Consider the following 22,352-nt stretch of genomic DNA (forward strand, 5'->3'; position numbering starts at 1 on the left):
ATTCACATTGAATACAAGTATATTTGATGCAGTTTACATATAGAAGTAAAAACTCATGGTATAACAGTGTATTCACATTGAATACAAGTATATTCCATGCAGTTTACATATAGAAGTAAAAACTCATGGTATAACAGTGTATTCACATTGAATACAAGTATATTCGATGCAGTTTACATATAGAAGTAAAAACTCATGGTATAACAGTGTATTCACATTGAATACAAGTATATTCCATGCAGTTTACATATAGAAGTAAAAACTCATGGTATAACAGTGTATTCACATTGAATACAAGTATATTTGATGCAGTTTACATATAGAAGTAAAAACTCATGGTATAACAGTGTATTCACATTGAATACAAGTATATTCCATGCAGTTTACATATAGAAGTAAAAACTCATGGTATAACAGTGTATTCACATTGAATACAAGTATATTCCATGCAGTTTACATATAGAAGTAAAAACTCATGGTATAACAGTGTATTCACATTGAATACAAGTATATTCGATGCAGTTTACATATAGAAGTAAAAACTCATGGTATAACAGTGTATTCACATTGAATACAAGTATATTCCATGCAGTTTCACATATAGAAGTAAAAACTCATGGTATAACAGTGTATTCACATTGAATACAAGTATATTCCATGCAGTTTACATATAGAAGTAAAAACTCATGGTATAACAGTGTATTCACATTGAATACAAGTATATTCCATGCAGTTTACATATAGAAGTAAAAACTCATGGTATAACAGTGTATTCACATTGAATACAAGTATATTTGATGCAGTTTACATATAGAAGTAAAAACTCATGGTATAACAGTGTATTCACATTGAATACAAGTATATTTGATGCAGTTTACATATAGAAGTAAAAACTCATGGTATAACAGTGTATTCACATTGAATACAAGTATATTCCATGCAGTTTACATATAGAAGTAAAAACTCATGGTATAACAGTGTATTCACATTGAATACAAGTATATTCGATGCAGTTTACATATAGAAGTAAAAACTCATGGTATAACAGTGTATTCACATTGAATACAAGTATATTTGATGCAGTTTACATATAGAAGTAAAAACTCATGGTATAACAGTGTATTCACATTGAATACAAGTATATTCCATGCAGTTTACATATAGAAGTAAAAACTCATGGTATAACAGTGTATTCACATTGAATACAAGTATATTTGATGCTGTTTACATATAGAAGTAAAAACTCATGGTATAACAGTGTATTCACATTGAATACAAGTATATTCCATGCAGTTTACATATAGAAGTAAAAACTCATGGTATAACAGTGTATTCACATTGAATACAAGTATATTTGATGCAGTTTACATATAGAAGTAAAAACTCATGGTATAACAGTGTATTCACATTGAATACAAGTATATTCCATGCAGTTTACATATAGAAGTAAAAACTCATGGTATAACAGTGTATTCACATTGAATACAAGTATATTCCATGCAGTTTACATATAGAAGTAAAAACTCATGGTATAACAGTGTATTCACATTGAATACAAGTATATTTGATGCTGTTTACATATAGAAGTAAAAACTCATGGTATAACAGTGTATTCACATTGAATACAAGTATATTTGATGCAGTTTACATATAGAAGTAAAAACTCATGGTATAACAGTGTATTCACATTGAATACAAGTATATTCCATGCAGTTTACATATAGAAGTAAAAACTCATGGTATAACAGTGTATTCACATTGAATACAAGTATATTTGATGCTGTTTACATATAGAAGTAAAACCTCATGAGTATAACAGTGTATTCACATTGAATACAAGTATATTCCATGCAGTTTACATATAGAAGTAAAAACTCATGGTATAACAGTGTATTCACATTGAATACAAGTATATTTGATGCAGTTTACATATAGAAGTAAAAACTCATGGTATAACAGTGTATTCACATTGAATACAAGTATATTCCTTGATGCAGTTTACATATAGAAGTAAAAACTCATGGTATAACAGTGTATTCACATTGAATACAAGTATATTCCATGCAGTTTACATATAGAAGTAAAAACTCATGGTATAACAGTGTATTCACATTGAATACAAGTATATTCCATGCAGTTTACATATAGAAGTAAAAACTCATGGTATAACAGTGTATTCACATTGAATACAAGTATATTCCATGCAGTTTACATATAGAAGTAAAAACTCATGAGGTATAACAGTGTATTCACATTGAATACAAGTATATTTGATGCAGTTTACATATAGAAGTAAAAACTCATGGTATAACAGTGTATTCACATTGAATACAAGTATATTCCATGCAGTTTTATATATAGAAGTAAAAACTCATGGTATAACAGTGTATTCACATTGAATACAAGTATATTCCTTGATGCAGTTTACATATAGAAGTAAAAACTCATGGTATAACAGTGTATTCACATTGAATACAAGTATATTCGATGCAGTTTACATATAGAAGTAAAAACTCATGGTATAACAGTGTATTCACATTGAATACAAGTATATTCCATGCAGTTTACATATAGAAGTAAAAACTCATGGTATAACAGTGTATTCACATTGAATACAAGTATATTTCGATGCAGTTTACATATAGAAGTAAAAACTCATGGTATAACAGTGTATTCACATTGAATACAAGTATATTTGATGCAGTTTACATATAGAAGTAAAAACTCATGGTATAACAGTGTATTCACATTGAATACAAGTATATTCCATGCAGTTTACATATAGAAGTAAAAACTCATGGTATAACAGTGTATTCACATTGAATACAAGTATATTTCGATGCAGTTTACATATAGAAGTAAAAACTCATGGTATAACAGTGTATTCACATTGAATACAAGTATATTCCATGCAGTTTATATATAGAAGTAAAAACTCATGGTATAACAGTGTATTCACATTGAATACAAGTATATTTGATGCAGTTTACATATAGAAGTAAAAACTCATGGTATAACAGTGTATTCACATTGAATACAAGTATATTCCATGCAGTTTACATATAGAAGTAAAAACTCATGGTATAACAGTGTATTCACATTGAATACAAGTATATTTGATGCAGTTTACATATAGAAGTAAAAACTCATGGTATAACAGTGTATTCACATTGAATACAAGTATATTCCATGCAGTTTACATATAGAAGTAAAAACTCATGGTATAACAGTGTATTCACATTGAATACAAGTATATTTGATGCAGTTTACATATAGAAGTAAAAACTCATGGTATAACAGTGTATTCACATTGAATACAAGTATATTCCATGCAGTTTACATATAGAAGTAAAAACTCATGGTATAACAGTGTATTCACATTGAATACAAGTATATTCGATGCAGTTTACATATAGAAGTAAAAACTCATGGTATAACAGTGTATTCACATTGAATACAAGTATATTCCATGCAGTTTACATATAGAAGTAAAAACTCATGGTATAACAGTGTATTCACATTGAATACAAGTATATTCCATGCAGTTTACATATAGAAGTAAAAACTCATGGTATAACAGTGTATTCACATTGAATACAAGTATATTTGATGCTGTTTACATATAGAAGTAAAAACTCATGGTATAACAGTGTATTCACATTGAATACAAGTATATTTGATGCAGTTTACATATAGAAGTAAAAACTCATGGTATAACAGTGTATTCACATTGAATACAAGTATATTCCATGCAGTTTACATATAGAAGTAAAAACTCATGGTATAACAGTTGTATTCACATTGAATACAAGTATATTCCATGCAGTTTACAATATAGAAGTAAAAACTCATGGTATAACAGTGTATTCACATTGAATACAAGTATATTCGATGCAGTTTACATATAGAAGTAAAAACTCATGGTATAACAGTGTATTCACATTGAATACAAGTATATTCGATGCAGTTTACATATAGAAGTAAAAACTCATGGTATAAAACAGTGTATTCACATTGAATACAAGTATATTCCATGCAGTTTACATATAGAAGTAAAAACTCATGGTATAACAGTGTATTCACATTGAATACAAGTATATTTGATGCAGTTTACATATAGAAGTAAAAACTCATGGTATAACAGTGTATTCACATTGAATACAAGTATATTTGATGCAGTTTACATATAGAAGTAAAAACTCATGGTATAACAGTGTATTCACATTGAATACAAGTATATTCCATGCAGTTTACATATAGAAGTAAAAACTCATGGTATAACAGTGTATTCACATTGAATACAAGTATATTTGATGCTGTTTACATATAGAAGTAAAAACTCATGGTATAACAGTGTATTCACATTGAATACAAGTATATTCCATGCAGTTTACATATAGAAGTAAAAACTCATGGTATAACAGTGTATTCACATTGAATACAAGTATATTCGATGCAGTTTACATATAGAAGTAAAAACTCATGGTATAACAGTGTATTCACATTGAATACAAGTATATTTGATGCAGTTTACATATAGAAGTAAAAACTCATGGTATAACAGTGTATTCACATTGAATACAAGTATATTCCATGCAGTTTACATATAGAAGTAAAAACTCATGGTATAACAGTGTATTCACATTGAATACAAGTATATTTGATGCAGTTTACATATAGAAGTAAAAACTCATGGTATAACAGTGTATTCACATTGAATACAAGTATATTCGATGCAGTTTACATATAGAAGTAAAACCTCATGGTATAACAGTGTATTCACATTGAATACAAGTATATATTCCATGCAGTTTACATATAGAAGTAAAAACTCATGGTATAACAGTGTATTCACATTGAATACAAGTATATTTGATGCAGTTTACATATAGAAGTAAAAACTCATGGTATAACAGTGTATTCACATTGAATACAAGTATATTTGATGCAGTTTACATATAGAAGTAAAAACTCATGGTATAACAGTGTATTCACATTGAATACAAGTATATTCCATGCAGTTTACATATAGAAGTAAAAACTCATGGTATAACAGTGTATTCACATTGAATACAAGTATATTCCATGCAGTTTACATATAGAAGTAAAAACTCATGGTAGATAACAGTGTATTCACATTGAATACAAGTATATTTGATGCTGTTTACATATAGAAGTAAAAACTCATGGTATAACAGTGTATTCACATTGAATACAAGTATATTCCATGCAGTTTACATATAGAAGTAAAAACTCATGGTATAACAGTGTATTCACATTGAATACAAGTATATTTCGATGCTGTTTACATATAGAAGTAAAAACTCATGGTATAACAGTGTATTCACATTGAATACAAGTATATTCCATGCAGTTTATATATAGAAGTAAAAACTCATGGTATAACAGTGTATTCACATTGAATACAAGTATATTTGATGCTGTTTACATATAGAAGTAAAAACTCATGGTATAACAGTGTATTCACATTGAATACAAGTATATTCCATGCAGTTTACATATAGAAGTAAAAACTCATGGTATAACAGTGTATTCACATTGAATACAAGTATATTTGATGCAGTTTACATATAGAAGTAAAAACTCATGGTATAACAGTGTATTCACATTGAATACAAGTATATTCCATGCAGTTTACATATAGAAGTAAAAACTCATGGTATAACAGTGTATTCACATTGAATACAAGTATATTTGATGCAGTTTACATATAGAAGTAAAAACTCATGGTATAACAGTGTATTCACATTGAATACAAGTATATTCCATGCAGTTTACATATAGAAGTAAAAACTCATGGTATAACAGTGTATTCACATTGAATACAAGTATATTTGATGCTGTTTACATATAGAAGTAAAAACTCATGGTATAACAGTGTATTCACATTGAATACAAGTATATATTCCATGCAGTTTACATATAGAAGTAAAAACTCATGGTATAACAGTGTATTCACATTGAATACAAGTATATTTGATGCAGTTTACATATAGAAGTAAAAACTCATGGTATAACAGTGTATTCACATTGAATACAAGTATATTCCATGCAGTTTACATATAGAAGTAAAAACTCATGGTATAACAGTGTATTCACATTGAATACAAGTATATTCCATGCAGTTTACATATAGAAGTAAAAACTCATGGTATAACAGTGTATTCACATTGAATACAAGTATATTTGATGCTGTTTACATATAGAAGTAAAAACTCATGGTATAACAGTGTATTCACATTGAATACAAGTATATTCCATGCAGTTTACATATAGAAGTAAAAACTCATGGTATAACAGTGTATTCACATTGAATACAAGTATATTTGATGCTGTTTACATATAGAAGTAAAAACTCATGGTATAACAGTGTATTCACATTGAATACAAGTATATTCCATGCAGTTTACATATAGAAGTAAAAACTCATGGTAGTAACAGTGTATTCACATTGAATACAAGTATATTCCATGCAGTTTACTATATAGAAGTAAAAACTCATGGTATAACAGTGTATTCACATTGAATACAAGTATATTTGATGCAGTTTACATATAGAAGTAAAAACTCATGGTATAACAGTGTATTCACATTGAATACAAGTATATATTCGATGCAGTTTACATATAGAAGTAAAAACTCATGGTATAACAGTGTATTCACATTGAATACAAGTATATTTGATGCTGTTTACATATAGAAGTAAAAACTCATGGTATAACAGTGTATTCACATTGAATACAAGTATATTTGATGCAGTTTACATATAGAAGTAAAAACTCATGGTATAACAGTGTATTCACATTGAATACAAGTATATTCCATGCAGTTTACATATAGAAGTAAAAACTCATGGTATAACAGTGTATTCACATTGAATACAAGTATATTCCATGCAGTTTACATATAGAAGTAAAAACTCATGGTATAACAGTGTATTCACATTGAATACAAGTATATTTGATGCAGTTTACATATAGAAGTAAAAACTCATGGTATAACAGTGTATTCACATTGAATACAAGTATATTCCATGCAGTTTACATATAGAAGTAAAAACTCATGGTATAACAGTGTATTCACATTGAATACAAGTATATTCCATGCAGTTTATATATAGAAGTAAAAACACTCATGGTATAACAGTGTATTCACATTGAATACAAGTATATTCCATGCAGTTTACATATAGAAGTAAAAACTCATGGTATAACAGTGTATTCACATTGAATACAAGTATATTTGATGTTTTACAGCAGTATATAGAAGTAAAAACTCATGGTATAACAGTGTATTCACATTGAATACAAGTATATTCCATGCAGTTTATATATAGAAGTAAAAACTCATGGTATAACAGTGTATTCACATTGAATACAAGTATATTCCATGCAGTTTACATATAGAAGTAAAAACTCATGGTATAACAGTGTATTCACATTGAATACAAGTATATTCCATGCAGTTTACATATAGAAGTAAAAACTCATGGTATAACAGTGTATTCACATTGAATACAAGTATATTCCATGCAGTTTACATATAGAAGAAATAAAAACTCATGGTATAACAGTGTATTCACATTGAATACAAGTATATTTGATGCTGTTTACATATAGAAGTAAAAACTCATGGTATAACAGTGTATTCACATTGAATACAAGTATATTTGATGCTGTTTACATATAGAAGTAAAAACTCATGGTATAACAGTGTATTCACATTGAATACAAGTATATTCCATGCAGTTTACATATAGAAGTAAAAACTCATGGTATAACAGTGTATTCACATTGAATACAAGTATATTTGATGCTGTTTACATATAGAAGTAAAAACTCATGGTATAACAGTGTATTCACATTGAATACAAGTATATTCCATGCAGTTTATATATAGAAGTAAAAACTCATGGTATAACAGTGTATTCACATTGAATACAAGTATATTTGATGCTGTTTACATATAGAAGTAAAAACTCATGGTATAACAGTGTATTCACATTGAATACAAGTATATTCCATGCAGTTTACATATAGAAGTAAAAACTCATGGTATAACAGTGTATTCACATTGAATACAAGTATATTCCATGCAGTTTACATATAGAAGTAAAAACTCATGGTATAACAGTGTATTCACATTGAATACAAGTATATTTCGATGCTGTTTATATATAGAAGTAAAAACTCATGGTATAACAGTGTATTCACATTGAATACAAGTATATTCCATGCAGTTTACATATAGAAGTAAAAACTCATGGTATAACAGTGTATTCACATTGAATACAAGTATATTCCATGCAGTTTACATATAGAAGTAAAAACTCATGGTATAACAGTGTATTCACATTGAATACAAGTATATTCCATGCAGTTTACATATAGAAGTAAAAACTCATGGTATAACAGTGTATTCACATTGAATACAAGTATATTTGATGCTGTTTACATATAGAAGTAAAAACTCATGGTATAACAGTGTATTCACATTGAATACAAGTATATTCCATGCAGTTTACATATAGAAGTAAAAACTCATGGTATAACAGTGTATTCACATTGAATACAAGTATATTTGATGCCATCGTTTACATATAGAAGTAAAAACTCATGGTATAACAGTGTATTCACATTGAATACAAGTATATTCCATGCAGTTTAAAAAAAGAAGTAAAAACTCATGGTATAACAGTGTATTCACATTGAATACAAGTATATTTGATGCAGTTTACATATAGAAGTAAAAACTCATGGTATAACAGTGTATTCACTGTTATATCTCCGCAAGAGGTCTCCCCCTCGTCTGTATCGTCTTTAGCCCCACCCCAATAATGTAGAGTCAGTCTGGACTCAAGTCACACGCTAGGAGCACGTCTCGGTGCCAAGTGTCAATACACCGTATCACCGAAGCCTCGCAGTGTCATCTTAAGTCATTACATGGCGCAGATCTATCTACAGAACCTACGTGACAGCAACGTGCAGCGCACTATCTAAGAAAATTCCACAAAGCCAGTGAATCACCCAAGAAAGCGCGACCAGTGGAGGAGAAAACGCCCCCCACCCAGCCCACCGCCACCACCACGTGGCGGGAGTCAAATAGCCGCCTGTGAACGAGATTCCATCAGCCAAAAATGGACCTCACACAACTAGCAGCCCTGCAAGCTGCATCAGCCCGCCTCACAGCTGCACAAACCGCCGTCCACAACGCCACAACCGACGTGAACACCGCCGAAACCGCCGCAGCAGCAGCCGCCGCAGCCAACAGAACCAACGACATAGCAACAACCTCAGCCCAGGTTACACAAGCAAAAGTCGCCCTCCTCGTAGCCCAAGGAGAACAACAACAAGCCATCGACGTCGTCAACAGCATGATGACCAAGCCCACCAAGTCGTTCAAGCCGAACGGCCAGCCTCCGCCGCTGGACATCGAAGCCGACAAAGAAACTTTCAGCATCTGGGAGACTCGCTGGAATCTATACATCAAGCTCTCAACAATCGATGAAGCCTACCAACCAGCATCAGGAAGAGAAGAATACAAAGCGACACAACTACTTGCATGCATGTCACCCAACACCCTCAGCACCGTCATCAACGCCCGCCTCAGCGACGCCGCAATGAAAGATTCGTCGATCATCATCCAATATCTGAAAGACCTCTGCAACGCAGGGAAGAACAAACACGTCTGGCGCACGAAATTCGACTCCTGCGACCAACGACAAAGCCAATCAATCGACAACTGGCTATGCGAGCTCCGCGACCTATCCCGAAAATGCGAGTTCGAAGTCGGCTGTTGCCACCTCTGCGAAACGGAGCGACTGCTCGGCCGCATCGTCAACGGAGTAGCAGATAACGACGTCCGCATCAAGCTGCTGGAAGTAGGACCAAATCTCTCACTTGACCAAGCGATTGTGATCGTCCGCACGTCCGAGATGTCAAAACTGCAAGCAGAGCAAATCCATCCAGGAGGATCGGTCCAAGCCATCCATAAATCAGCCTACAAGAAAGCCAAATCATCCAGAGTCACCGAGGCCGCAGCCGCAGCTACCACCAAAGCAAACCCCGGCACCAGTGGAGCCACATGCGACAAATGCGGCTTTGAAATCCGACCAGGAGGTCACAACTGCCCAGCCAAAAACGACAAGTGCAGAAAATGCGACCAAACAGGCCACTTCAAATCCGTATGCCCAGTAAAAGGTAAACTTTCAGCAATTTACGTAAACCGAATCGCCTCAACTAAGGAAGACACAGTCGCAATCTCCATCACACCCAAAGAAGGACCGGCCACCCAGGTACTCACACTGCCCGATACCGGATCAACCTTGGACGCAATCCCGCCATCAATTTACCGCAGCCATTTTGGAGATGTACGACTCGAGGCCGGCACGCACGCCGAAACCGCCACCGGCAATCACATTCAATCTCTAGGATCATTCAAGGCTTCGATCAACTGGACAGCCAACGACGGATCATCACGCCGCATAGAGTCGACAGTCCACGTCTTGGAAGATCTGAGGCAACCAGTCCTATCGAGATCATCGCAGCAACAACTAGGGATGATTCCAGTCGATTATCCACACGTCCGAGTCCATCAAATCACCGACACAGACCGCCCATCCAAGGAACAGAGAGACTCCGACCTAGCCAAACTAATGGCCGCACACCCGAAAGTCTTCGACGGAGTCTGCAGAGAGATGGACTGCGAACCGGTGCACCTAACACTACGAGAAGGAGCCATACCAGTACAGATACGCGGTCATCGAAACATCGCTGAACCGCTCATGCAGATGTTCCACGACGAACCCATGAGCCAAGTGGAACAGGGACTCGTCCGAGCAGTACAACCAGGAGCCATAACACCCTTCATCAGTGGAGTTGTCACACTACCAAAAGAATCCGTGTCGGGAGGCGTCCGCATTACAGTCGATTTCCGGGAGCTCAACAAATGGCTCGTAGGCACCATCTTTCCGAACAAGACGCCTTTTGAAGCCGTGCGATCGATCCCAACCGGAATGAATTACTTCACCATGTTTGATGGCCTCAAGGGCTACCACATGGTACGCCTCGACGAAGAATCAATGACGCTAACCACCTTCTCTACCCCTTTCGGCCTATTCCAATACACCCGCCTCCCAATGGGGATCAGCCATTCAGGCGACAGCTTCGGGAGCCGTTACCACCAGATTTTCGGCGACCTCCCTATCGCCATTTGCGTGGAAGATATGTGCGTATACACTGCCACATACCCCGAAATGCTGGCCCTGACAAAGGAAATTGCCGAAAGAGCAGACAAGTACAACGTTTCCTTCAACACCAAGAAGACAATTGGAGCATTCGCATCACAAGAAGGCGACTTCGCCGGATACCGACTGGACAGAAATGGATATGGACCAAGCCCAGGACTCACTAGAGCAATAGCCGAATTCCCCCGCCCAAACGACAAGACCGACCTTCGGTCATTCAACGGCCTCTGCCAACAAGTCGGCCTTTTCAGCAACGAAATCGCAGCAGCATTGGCTCCATTTGCCCCCCTTCTGAAAAAACAAGCCGCATTTGTATGGCTCGACGACCACGACAAAGCATTCGTAGCAGCACGCCGCCTTCTTTCAAATGTCCCAGCGCTGGCCTACTACGACCCGTCCCGACCGAAAGAGCTATTCTCCGACGCATCGCGCCTCCGCGGACTCGGATTTATCCTGAAGCAGCAGCAATCAGACGGACAATGGCGGATGGTGCAAGCCGGATCAAGATTCATCGCTCCGGCCGAATCCAGATACGCCATGATCGAGCTGGAATGCCTTGGAGCGGCCTGGGCCATGAGCAAGTGCAAACAGTTCCTCGAGGGCCTACCTACATTTGAACTGGTACTGGACCACCGGCCGCTAATCCCCATTCTCAATGACTACTCGCTGGACCAGCTAGACAACCAGCGACTGCTCCGACTGAGATTGAAAATGTCTCGGTTCTGCTTCCACGCCCGCTGGGTGCCCGGCACCCAAAATATTGAAGCTGATGCCTTATCCCGCTCCCCAACGGACAAACCAACCGAAGAGGACTTGCTTGGAGAAGGACCGATGGTTTACACAGCCCGAAAAGCAGTCGTCGGTATGATAGCCGAGTGGACAGGATCAAAAGAAAAAACAACAGACATATGCCTGGAAGGCATCAAAATAGCCGCGGTTGCAGATCGAGACCTACAGGACCTAAGAGAAGTAATCTTAAACGGGTTTCCAAACGAAAAACCCAACCTACCAGCCAACCTACGTCCATTCTGGGATAAAAGAGAAAGCCTGGCGATCGACGACCACGATAACATGATCGTGTGTGGCCCAAGAGTAGTAATCCCCCGCGCTAAAGTCCTGGAGATGCTGAAAATTCTAGTTGGAATGCACCAGGGCTCAACCAAGATGCGACAACGGGCCCGTCTGTCAGTATACTGGCCACACATGGACGCCGACATCAACAACGCTGCGAAGTCGTGTGAAAGTTGCGTCAGACACCTCCCGTCACAACCAGCAGAGCCGCTCCGCCCTCACCATCCAGCAGCGAGACCATTTCAATTTGTCCATGCAGACATAGGCGAAGACGACGGGCGCCACTTTCTGGTCATCGTCGACCAGTTTTCCGGATGGCCAGACGTAACTATGTACAACGACAAGAACACCACAGCCCACCGACTCATCAACAGCAGTCGAGCTTTCTTCAAAACGTTCTCCGCGCCGGAAGGATTCTGGTCGGACAATCAGCCTTTCAAAGCGGCCGAGTTCCAGGATTTCCTGCGCACCTACAATGTCTCTTGGCATTCATCATCCCCCCACTATCCACAGTCCAACGGCCGAGCAGAAGCCGAAATCAAACAAATAAAAAAACTCATCTGCGGCTCCAAAGTCGGCGGGAAGTGGGATGCAGACAAAATGAGCCAAGCACTGATGCTCTTCCGGAACGCTCCACGCTGCGGTGGTGGCCCGTCACCAGCAGAAAGTGTTTTTGGACGACCGATTCGCGACGGCCTTCCAGCGCACAAACGTTCATTTGCTAAAGAGTGGCAGCGACCAACGGAAGAGCTTGAACGGCGAGTAGACGCAGCACGCGAGAAGAGCAAGAAGTTTTACAATACCAGCACCCGCGTACTTGGAAATCTGGCCGTCGGAGATCACATCCTCATCCAAGACCCAAATTCTTCTCGCTGGTCCACCTCCGGAAAAGTCATCGGCATCGGCCCCAACAACGATTACCTGGTGTGCACAGCAAACGGGAAAGAATTCCGTCGTAATCGCCGCCATCTTTTAAAACGCACCCCAGTGATGCCAGGACGACCCAATCCAGACTTGACGTACGCGGAAGCAGCCGGTGGCCAGCGTAAAACGTCTTCAGCGTCCGTCTGCCCGGCAGCCACAGCACAAGAACCACCAGTTCCAGCTGACCAAAACGAGCCAGCCACACCACCACCGGCCTCGACAACGCAAAGCGAACCAACTACCATACCGCCAGTCCGCCGCCGTAATCGCCACCGCGGACCACAAAACGTCCAGCCTACCCGTAAACAGCCCGAACGAAATCGCCGCCCAGTCTACGATGTCAACAACCCCAACTCAGTATGGAGGAAATGAACTCAAGAAGAAGACCAAAGCCGAATTCAGTCAATTTGTATTATATGCATCTATCGTAAAAAAAAAAAAAAAAAAGAAAAACAAAACAAAACAGGGAAAAAGGGGCATGTTATATCTCCGCAAGAGGTCTCCCCCTCGTCTGTATCGTCTTTAGCCCCACCCCAATAATGTAGAGTCAGTCTGGACTCAAGTCACACGCTAGGAGCACGTCTCGGTGCCAAGTGTCAATACACCGTATCACCGAAGCCTCGCAGTGTCATCTTAAGTCATTACATTCACATTGAAAACAAGTATATTTGATCCTGATAACATATAGAAGTAAAAACTCATAATATCACAGTGTATTTACTTGAATACAACTATATTTGATCCTGTTTACATATAGAAGTAAAAACTCATGGTATCACAGTGTCTTCACAATGAATACAAGTATATTTTATTCTGTTTACATGTAGAAGTACAAATTCATGGTATCACACTATATTCATATTGAATACAAGTATATTTGATCCCGTATGCATATAGAAGTAAAAATTCATGGTATCACAGTGTATTCACATTAAATTCAAGTATATTTTATTCTGTTTACATGTAGAAGTATAAACGCATGGTATCACAGTGTATTCACATTAAATACAAGTATATTTGATCCTGTTTACATATAAAAGTAAAAACTCATGGTATCACTGTGTATTCACATTGAATACAAGTATATTGTATCCTGTTTACATATAGAAGTAAAAACTCCTGGTATCATAGTGTATTCACATTTAATACAATTATATTTGATTCTATGTACAGTATCCTGCACAAAAATCCGAACACCGATTTAATTTTTTAAAGCCACCTATTGGCGGGGTAAAGGGTTTTTTGTTTGTTTTTCTTTAAGAGGGAGGGTAGACGGGGTGATGGACACATAGGGCAGGGTTGGGTAAGTCTAGACATTTTTTAATGCCTTGAGGTATTACGCTTTAAGGCAAGTAACAGGTCGGGACATTTTTGCAACCCCCAGGGTGGTGTGTTTTTTTTAAACGACAGTTGGAAATGTTGGACTTAGGCTGTGTAATACTCCTTACCCAAATAAATTATAAAGCTGCCTGTGCACAATTATTTCGATACCGATGGCATATGTGTAGAGCTTCTGATTGCGACGCCGTAGATCAGTTTTCGAATCCCAAAAAGGATTTGCAAAATATACGGTATCATTATAATATTCTTTATTCGAATTTGCTGGGAATATTAATTTCTCTAGAACGAAGGAGATTATTATTTTTAAAATTATTTAATAAACAAAAAAAGCATATATTGCTCGATGAAAATTTATTTTATATGTGAACGAGAATTTCTCGTAAGTTAACAATATTAACTCATCACCTCATCTGGAATCGAACACCGATCTCCAGCACCACATTCAGAAACGCTACACCTACGCCATTGACATCGACGTAAGCATTTACAGGCAGCTGGAACATAAGCTTAATTGTTTCGGTAAGCAACATTACCATGCCCAAGCCCTAAATTTCCAACTGTCGTTTTAAAAAACACACCACCCTGGGGGTTGCAAAAATGTCCCGACCTGTAACTTGCCTTAAAGCGTAATACCTTAAGGCATTAAAAAAATGTCTAGACTTACCCAACCCTACCCTGTCGTGTCTATCACCCCGTCTACCCTCCCCCTTAAAGAAAAACAAACAAGAAACCCATTACCCCGCCAATAGGTGGCTTTAAAAAATTAAATCGGTGTTCGGATTTTTGTGCAGGATACTGTACATGTAGAAGTATAAAATCATAATATAACAGTGTATTCACATTGAATACAATTATATTTGATTCTGTTTACAAATACAAGTAAAAACTCATGGTATCACAGTGTATTCACATTGAATACAAGTATATTTTATTCTGTTTACATGCAGAAGTATAAACTCATAATCTAACAGTGCATTCACGTTGAATACAAGTATATTTGATTCTGTTTACATGTAGAAGTATTAACTCATAATATCACAGTGTATTAACATTGAATACAAGTATATTTCATTCTGTTTACATGCAGAAGTATAAACTTGTAATGTAACAGTGCATTCACGTTGAATACAAGTATATTTGATCCTTTTTACCTATAGAAGTATAAACTCATGGTATCACAGTGTATTTACATTGAATTCAAGTATATTTTATTCTGTTTACATGCAGAAGTATAAACTCATAATCTAACAGTGTATTCACGTTGAATACAAGTATATTTGATTCTGTTTACATGTAGAAGTATAAACTTATAGTATCACAGTGTATTCAAATTGAATACAAGTATATTTGATCCTGTTTACATATCGAAGTAAAAACTCATGGTATCACAGTGTATTCACATTGAATTCAAGTATATTTGATTGTGTTTACATGTAGAAGTATAAACTCATAATATCACAGTGGATTCACATTTAATACAAGTATATTTGATCCTGTTTACATATAGAAGTAAAAACTCATGGTATCACAGTGTATTCGCATTGAATTCAAGTACATTTGATTCTGTTTATATTTGGAAGTAAAAACTAATGGTGTATTCACATTGAATACATGTATATTTGATCCTGTTTACATATAGAAGTAAAAAATCATGGTATCACAGTGTATTCATATTGAATTCAAGTATATTTGATTCTGTTTACATGTAGAAATATAAACTCATAATATCACAGTGTATTAACATTGAATACAAGTATATTTCATTCTGTTTACATGTAGAAGTATAAACTCATAATGTAACAGTTTACTCACATTGAATACAAGTATATTTGATTCTGTTTATATGTAGAAGTATTAACTCATAATATAAGAGTGTATTCACATAGAATACAAGTATATTTGATCCTTTTACATATAGAAGTAAAAAGTCATGTTATCACAGTGTATTCACATTGAATTTAAGTATATTTGATTCTGTTTACATGTAGAAGTATAAACTCATAATATCACAGTGTATTAACATTGATTACAAGTATATTTTATTCTGTTTACATGTAGAAGTATAATTTAATAATGTAACAGTGTATTCACATTGAATACAAGTATATTTGATTCTGTTTACATGTACAAGTATAACCTCATGATATAATAGTGTATTCACATAGAATACAAGTATATTTGATCCTTTTTAAATATAGAAGTAAAAACTCATGGTATCACAGTGTATTCACATTGAATTCAAGTATATTTTATTCTGTTTACATGCAGAAGTATAAACTCATAATCTAACAGTGTATTCACGTTGAATAGAAGTATATTTGATTCTGTTTACATGTAGAAGTATAAACTCATAATATCACAGTGTATTAACATTGAATACAAGTATATTTCATTCTGTTTACATGTAGAAGTATAAACTCATAATGTAACAGTGTACTCAAATTGAATACAAGTATATTTGATTCTGTTTACATGTAGAAGTATAAACTCATGGTATCACAGTGTATTCGCATTGAATTCAAGTATCTTTGATTCTGTTTATATTTAAAAGTAAAAACTAATGGTATCACAGTGTTTTCACATTGAATACATGTATATTTGATTCTGTTTTACGTGTAGAAGTATAAACTCATAATATCACAGTGTATTAACATTGAATACAAGATTTCATTCTGTTTACATGTAGAAGTATAAACTCATAATGTAACAGTGTATTCACATTGAATACAAGTATATTTTATTTTGTTTACATGTAGAAGTATAAACTCATAATATAAGAGTGTATAGAGTGGTTCGAGGTTGCCATCTTGGATAGTTATTTCTCCCAGTTTGGTGTAACCTCAAACAAAAAAGCATTGGCAATTTTAGTATTTTTGGTGGGAAACGAATGAAAGTTAAAAATTTTTGTAATGGGTGTAGTTTACAATGCCTGAATTTTCAATATTTTCAAAAAATCTTGAACCGATGGGAAAAAATCGGTTGTTAGAGCTTTTGACGTTGTTGAAAATTGATGATCCAAACTGGATTGACGAAAATCTTTGGAAAAAATATCGTGATGCCATTCCAAGTGTTCCGGCAGTGACGTGGCCTAAGCTATTTGACTATTTTCAAAATGAAAAAAGTCGAAATAGTGGAGAACCCCTGCAAGTTCAAAAAGAAGTTATTGCTGCAATGGAGCAGAATCTGGATAACAAATGGTTTAGGGACTTTAGTGGGTTAGAGCTGACAAGCATCACAGTCGTGCTGAAAGCCAAGGTATATTCATCAAACTATTTCTTCGTGTTATGTGAATTACATTTTATATTGTATTTATACATAGGGGACAGCATCACAAACATTAAGTACAACGTACTATCCTTGGGTAGCCTGTGCTAAGGACGGCATGGTTCAATTTGCTCATTGCACATGTCCAGCAGGGTAATATTTCACCTTACTGTTTTGTTATTTTAAAAATATTATTAGTCTACATAATAGTTAAATTGTCTTTCAGTCTAGGTGAAATGTGCACACTTGTCGCAACCCTTTTGCATGCAGTGATATCAGCTCATGAAGTTAAGACGAACACTAGTTGCACAGAAGAAAAATGTGCTTGGATAGACAACACTTCAAAGCCGGTAATAAAAACATTTGTCAGCATCGTTGTGTCTTTACTTAATAAACATTGTATTTCATAGGAATGTTTCAGTAGAGTTGGCATTTTCGGTACGCAACTAAAGCCGGTAACGTCACGGTCATCGTTTAAAAATCCAACACAAGAACAGATAACAAGGGTTCGAAAGAGACTTGCTGAAATGAAGAAACCTGCTGCCATAGGTGCTCTCGATCCAGACAATTATAGTGATTACATACCAGAAGCAGCGAAAAATCCACCACCACCTTCTTTCAAGAATCTTTTTAGGAAACATTTGTCTCAGGCAACATACGAGACTGTGTTAAATGTGTGCAAAGATGCAATACCCTCCCTATCAATCAACAAAGATCAGTGTGCAATTATAGAGAACCTCACACGTCAACAAAGAGAGAGCAAATATTGGTCAACGTACAGAGTTGACAGAATCTCTGGATCAACATTTCAACAAGCTATTTCTGCTAATGTTGAAAAACCTCCGTATTCCTTGATCAAGAAAATCTGCTATCCCGCTGCATCAGGATTAACCCTGGTAAGTTATCGTACTCTGTTCATTGTTAACGTGATTCTACAAACTGAGTATCTTAACATTTGAATTCCTTAATAGAAGAAATTTGAAAAGAAATCCTCTTTGATGCCACCGTCCTTAAAATGGGGAATCGAAAACGAGCAAATTGCAAGAGAGTCATTTCTGAAGAAGCTTAGTGATGAAGGACACTATTCACCGTTTAAATATTCCGATTGTGGTTTCGTCATTTCAAAGGAATATTCTTTTATTGGTGCAAGTCCCGAAGGAGTGATAACTTGTCGTCAAGGCAAATTTGTCATCGAAATTAAGTGTCCTTACTCCCACCGAAACGAAACAGTAGAACATGCGGCTTTAAATGATTCAAACTTTATTCTTTCGAAAGACCCAAATACCGGTGAACTAGTCATAAAACAAACTCATCAATACTTTTTTCAAATCCAGTAAGAAATGTTTGTTATTGGCGCCTCGTCAGCTTTTTTGGTGATTTATTCTTTGAAAGACATTTTTTACTGTTTGATTCCTTTTTCAAGTTCCTTTATAGAGCGTAACCTTCCATCAGCTCGTTTGTTTTGGGAAAAATGTATTTTGCCAGAGTTATTTGCCTGCCACTTCACTAATCAGAAAAAAACGAGCAACTTGTCTTTGACTGACATCAGTAACACGGAAAATGCGTACTTACCTTGCTTTTGTTGTACAATAAAAAAAGACGAGGAAATTGTTTTGTGCAGTGTGTCCACTTGTTTGAGAAAAGTATTTCATAGAAGTTGTGTTCTAAGTCATTTGAATTTAAAACGAATTTATAGTTCATGGAAGTGTGATCTCTGTACAAAAGCCATGTCAAAAAAGGAAAGTGAAGAAAAACGTGTGCTAAAAAACAAAGTTATTAATTAATGGTTTCCCATCAAATTAACACTCAGTTGCATTTGTATTTAAACATTAAATAATAATGAAGTTATCAATCCCGAGGAACAATACTGAAATTACAATTATTTAACGCACTGGCCACTTTCACTATTTTATCTACAAAACATATTTCATCCTCGTCCGTGAAAAACATTTCATGATGTAACGGTCCACTCAAAATTGAAAAACGTTGTTTTAATGTGCCAATCACCCTTTCCACATGAATTCTTACTTTAGAGAGTGTGCGACACTTTTCCACTTCTAATTGACTCAACTGGGATCGTTCGCTTTTGAATGCAGGTGTCTTTAGCTCGGCATCGCAAAGATTAATGAGATCATTTACTAAAAATCCGCGATCAGCTAGTACTACATACCCTTCTTTTAAATTATCAATATATCCAGAATCCTCGACAATAAATTTGTCGCTACAGCGACCTCCATAGCCGAGGGAAATAAACGATACAGTTCCTTGTGGAGTAAGAGAAATCAAGTATTTGATTGTGTTGTGATGTTTATAGGATGAAAACGTTGAAGTGCGCTCTTTGAATTTGGTAGATCGCTGGACAAAAATTTCAAAGCAATCAATAATTGAGATGCAGCGCTCAAAATGTTCACGAAAAACCATCGGAAGTGTAGCTTTTACTTCTCGTTCACCCGGCCAAAATGGAAATGTTGGTACGAATACTTGATACATGCCTGTGACCCAAATGTGCACATATTTAGAGACGGTAGACTTTGCTATGTTAAATCGATGTCCAAGATCTTCAAGCCTGAGATTTAAACGTAATTTTACTAGGGTTAGGACAAACTGTTGGAAATGCGTGAGGACTTCTAGTGGATGTGGTTTCGGAGCAGATTGTTCGATGAAGTCAAATAAGGCAATTAATTTTTCATAAGAGTCGATGCCAGTGTAAAATTTACAACGCTTGTCATTATTAATAATGAATTTACTTATGTCAGTATCCGCAATTTTTTGTTGGTTAATTTGGTCTAGGTTTTTTACCTCCTTTGTTAACTCAAGAATTTGGTTTGAGGAATCCTTGAGTTGATCCATGAATCTCGTCTTTTCTTCCTTCAACTTTTCACACTCCAATTTTAGGTGTAATATTTCACTTTCCAAGAAAGCCACAGAACGATAAGATTGATGTTCTGAAATAAAAAACACTTTAATAAATGTTTTGTGGGGTTGATAAAAACATATTGATGAAATACCTTCTTGCACATCACTCGTATTAGCTTCTAAATAGTTTTTAAAGACAACTGAATCAATAATGTGATCATCTAGAAATAAAAGTATTGCAATCACTGTTGTGAATTATTACACATCACAAATAAATTACCTTCGATGACATCAATCAAGTTACATTTAGAATTGCTAGCATTAACTTCTTCGTTATTTTCTTGAATGTCATTGTCATCATTTATCATCAGTGAAGGAACCCAATCTACATCTTCACAATCATCTACGGGTGACCCTAATATGCAAGTACAACACTTTTTTAAATTGATTTTAGAAATATCATTGTAGCAATATTACCTGAGACAAAATGCTTAGAACAGACCAAATTTGTACGTGACAAATCTAGCTTGTTTAAAGGATCGATAATTTCAAGCCACTTTTTTCGTCGGTTTTGGGTTCGAATAGCCACAGCAGAATTCACTTTAGAGTGCACATTCACTTTGGGAATAGAAAAAAAACTTAAAACTGTATGATTCCCTTCTTTGTTAGAACAGTTTTCAACACAGCAATAACACCTACCCATTTTTTTAAACAAAGAGGAGAATGTAAACTGACAGTTGGCTGGCACTATTTATCTAAAATTGCCAATGCTTTTTGGTTTCAGGTTGCACCAAACTGGGAGAAATAACTATCCAAGATGGCAACCTCGAACCACTCTATTCACATAGAATACAAGTATATTTGATCCTTTTTACATATAGAAGTAAAAACTCATGGTATCACAGTGTATTCACATTGAATTTAAGTATATTTGATTCTGTTTACATCTCCTACCTTTATAAAAACCCAAGGGTACTTTATGGGCGGAGTTTGTGTGTGTATCTGTTTGTTTGTCCGAGAAAAAAGCGGCGTGCGCACGCTGCCATTGGTTGGACGGCGTCACGTGTTTTTTTTCTACCTGCGAAAAGGTTCAAACTGCCGCCAGCTAGGCTTAACTTTTCCTTTTACTTTGCCGTCCCTTTTGCCATTGGTCCAACTGCCGTCACGTGTCTTTTTTTCTACCTGCGAAAAGGTTCGACTACCTGAAAAGGGTTCGACCTGCCGCCAGCTAGGCTTAACCTTTTCCTTTCGCTCTTGTCCCCTTTACCATTGGTCCAACTGCCGTCACGTGCTTTTTTTATACCTGCGAAAAGGTTCGACTACCTGAAAAGGGTTCGACCTGCCGTCAGCAAGGCTTAACCTTTTCCCTCTTTCCGCTTTTCTACACTGTAGCTATTCCCCACACCGCACCCCGCATTTTATCTACCCCGACTCCACCATAATGCCCGACGTCAACCATATGCCCAGGACACAGCCTTCACGTCAACGGTAATAAGATTATATACACGCTGAATAACCAATTCCACCACCAATTAACAATTATTTTCCAACAGGTCCGTTGGTAAAGTTCTATTTTGAAAAAACTGCAGCCCCAAAACAACCAACAATTCATTGTTTTCATTGCCTGTCT

The 22,352-nt window shown here is 36.0% G+C and overlaps 2 protein-coding genes and 1 pseudogene across 4 annotated transcripts; 2 read left to right on the forward strand and 1 right to left on the reverse strand.

Moving 5' to 3' along the window:
• Positions 1-12,937: 12,937 nt before the first annotated feature.
• On the forward strand, positions 12,938-13,892 carry LOC123466903 (annotated as a pseudogene).
• Positions 13,893-17,421: 3,529 nt separating this feature from the next.
• LOC123466898 lies at positions 17,422-19,664 on the forward strand. The gene is made up of 5 exons (XM_045166993.1): positions 17,422-17,857; positions 17,922-18,019; positions 18,093-18,216; positions 18,277-18,762; positions 18,838-19,664. Exons 1-5 carry the CDS (start codon positions 17,528-17,530, stop codon positions 19,201-19,203), a joined length of 1,404 nt encoding a protein of 467 aa, XP_045022928.1. The 5' UTR covers positions 17,422-17,527; the 3' UTR covers positions 19,204-19,664.
• LOC116934913 lies at positions 19,621-21,614 on the reverse strand. 3 transcript variants are annotated; one of them, XM_032942336.2, is made up of 5 exons: positions 21,422-21,614; positions 21,200-21,340; positions 21,003-21,137; positions 20,875-20,943; positions 19,621-20,811 (listed from the first exon to the last, which is right to left on the reverse strand). In XM_032942336.2, exons 1-5 carry the CDS (start codon positions 21,423-21,425, stop codon positions 19,715-19,717), a joined length of 1,446 nt encoding a protein of 481 aa, XP_032798227.2. In that variant the 5' UTR covers positions 21,426-21,614; the 3' UTR covers positions 19,621-19,714. The 3 variants fall into 3 exon arrangements, with proteins under 3 accessions (XP_032798227.2, XP_032798226.2, XP_045022927.1); XM_045166992.1 differs by having other exon boundaries at positions 20,232-20,358; positions 20,666-20,811; positions 21,200-21,607; XM_032942335.2 differs by having other exon boundaries at positions 21,200-21,614.
• Between the last annotated feature and the right edge of the window lie 738 nt (positions 21,615-22,352).

Source organism: Daphnia magna, unplaced genomic scaffold, assembly GCF_020631705.1.
Source record: "Daphnia magna isolate NIES unplaced genomic scaffold, ASM2063170v1.1 Dm_contigs123, whole genome shotgun sequence".
Taxonomy (NCBI): domain Eukaryota; kingdom Metazoa; phylum Arthropoda; class Branchiopoda; order Diplostraca; family Daphniidae; genus Daphnia; species Daphnia magna.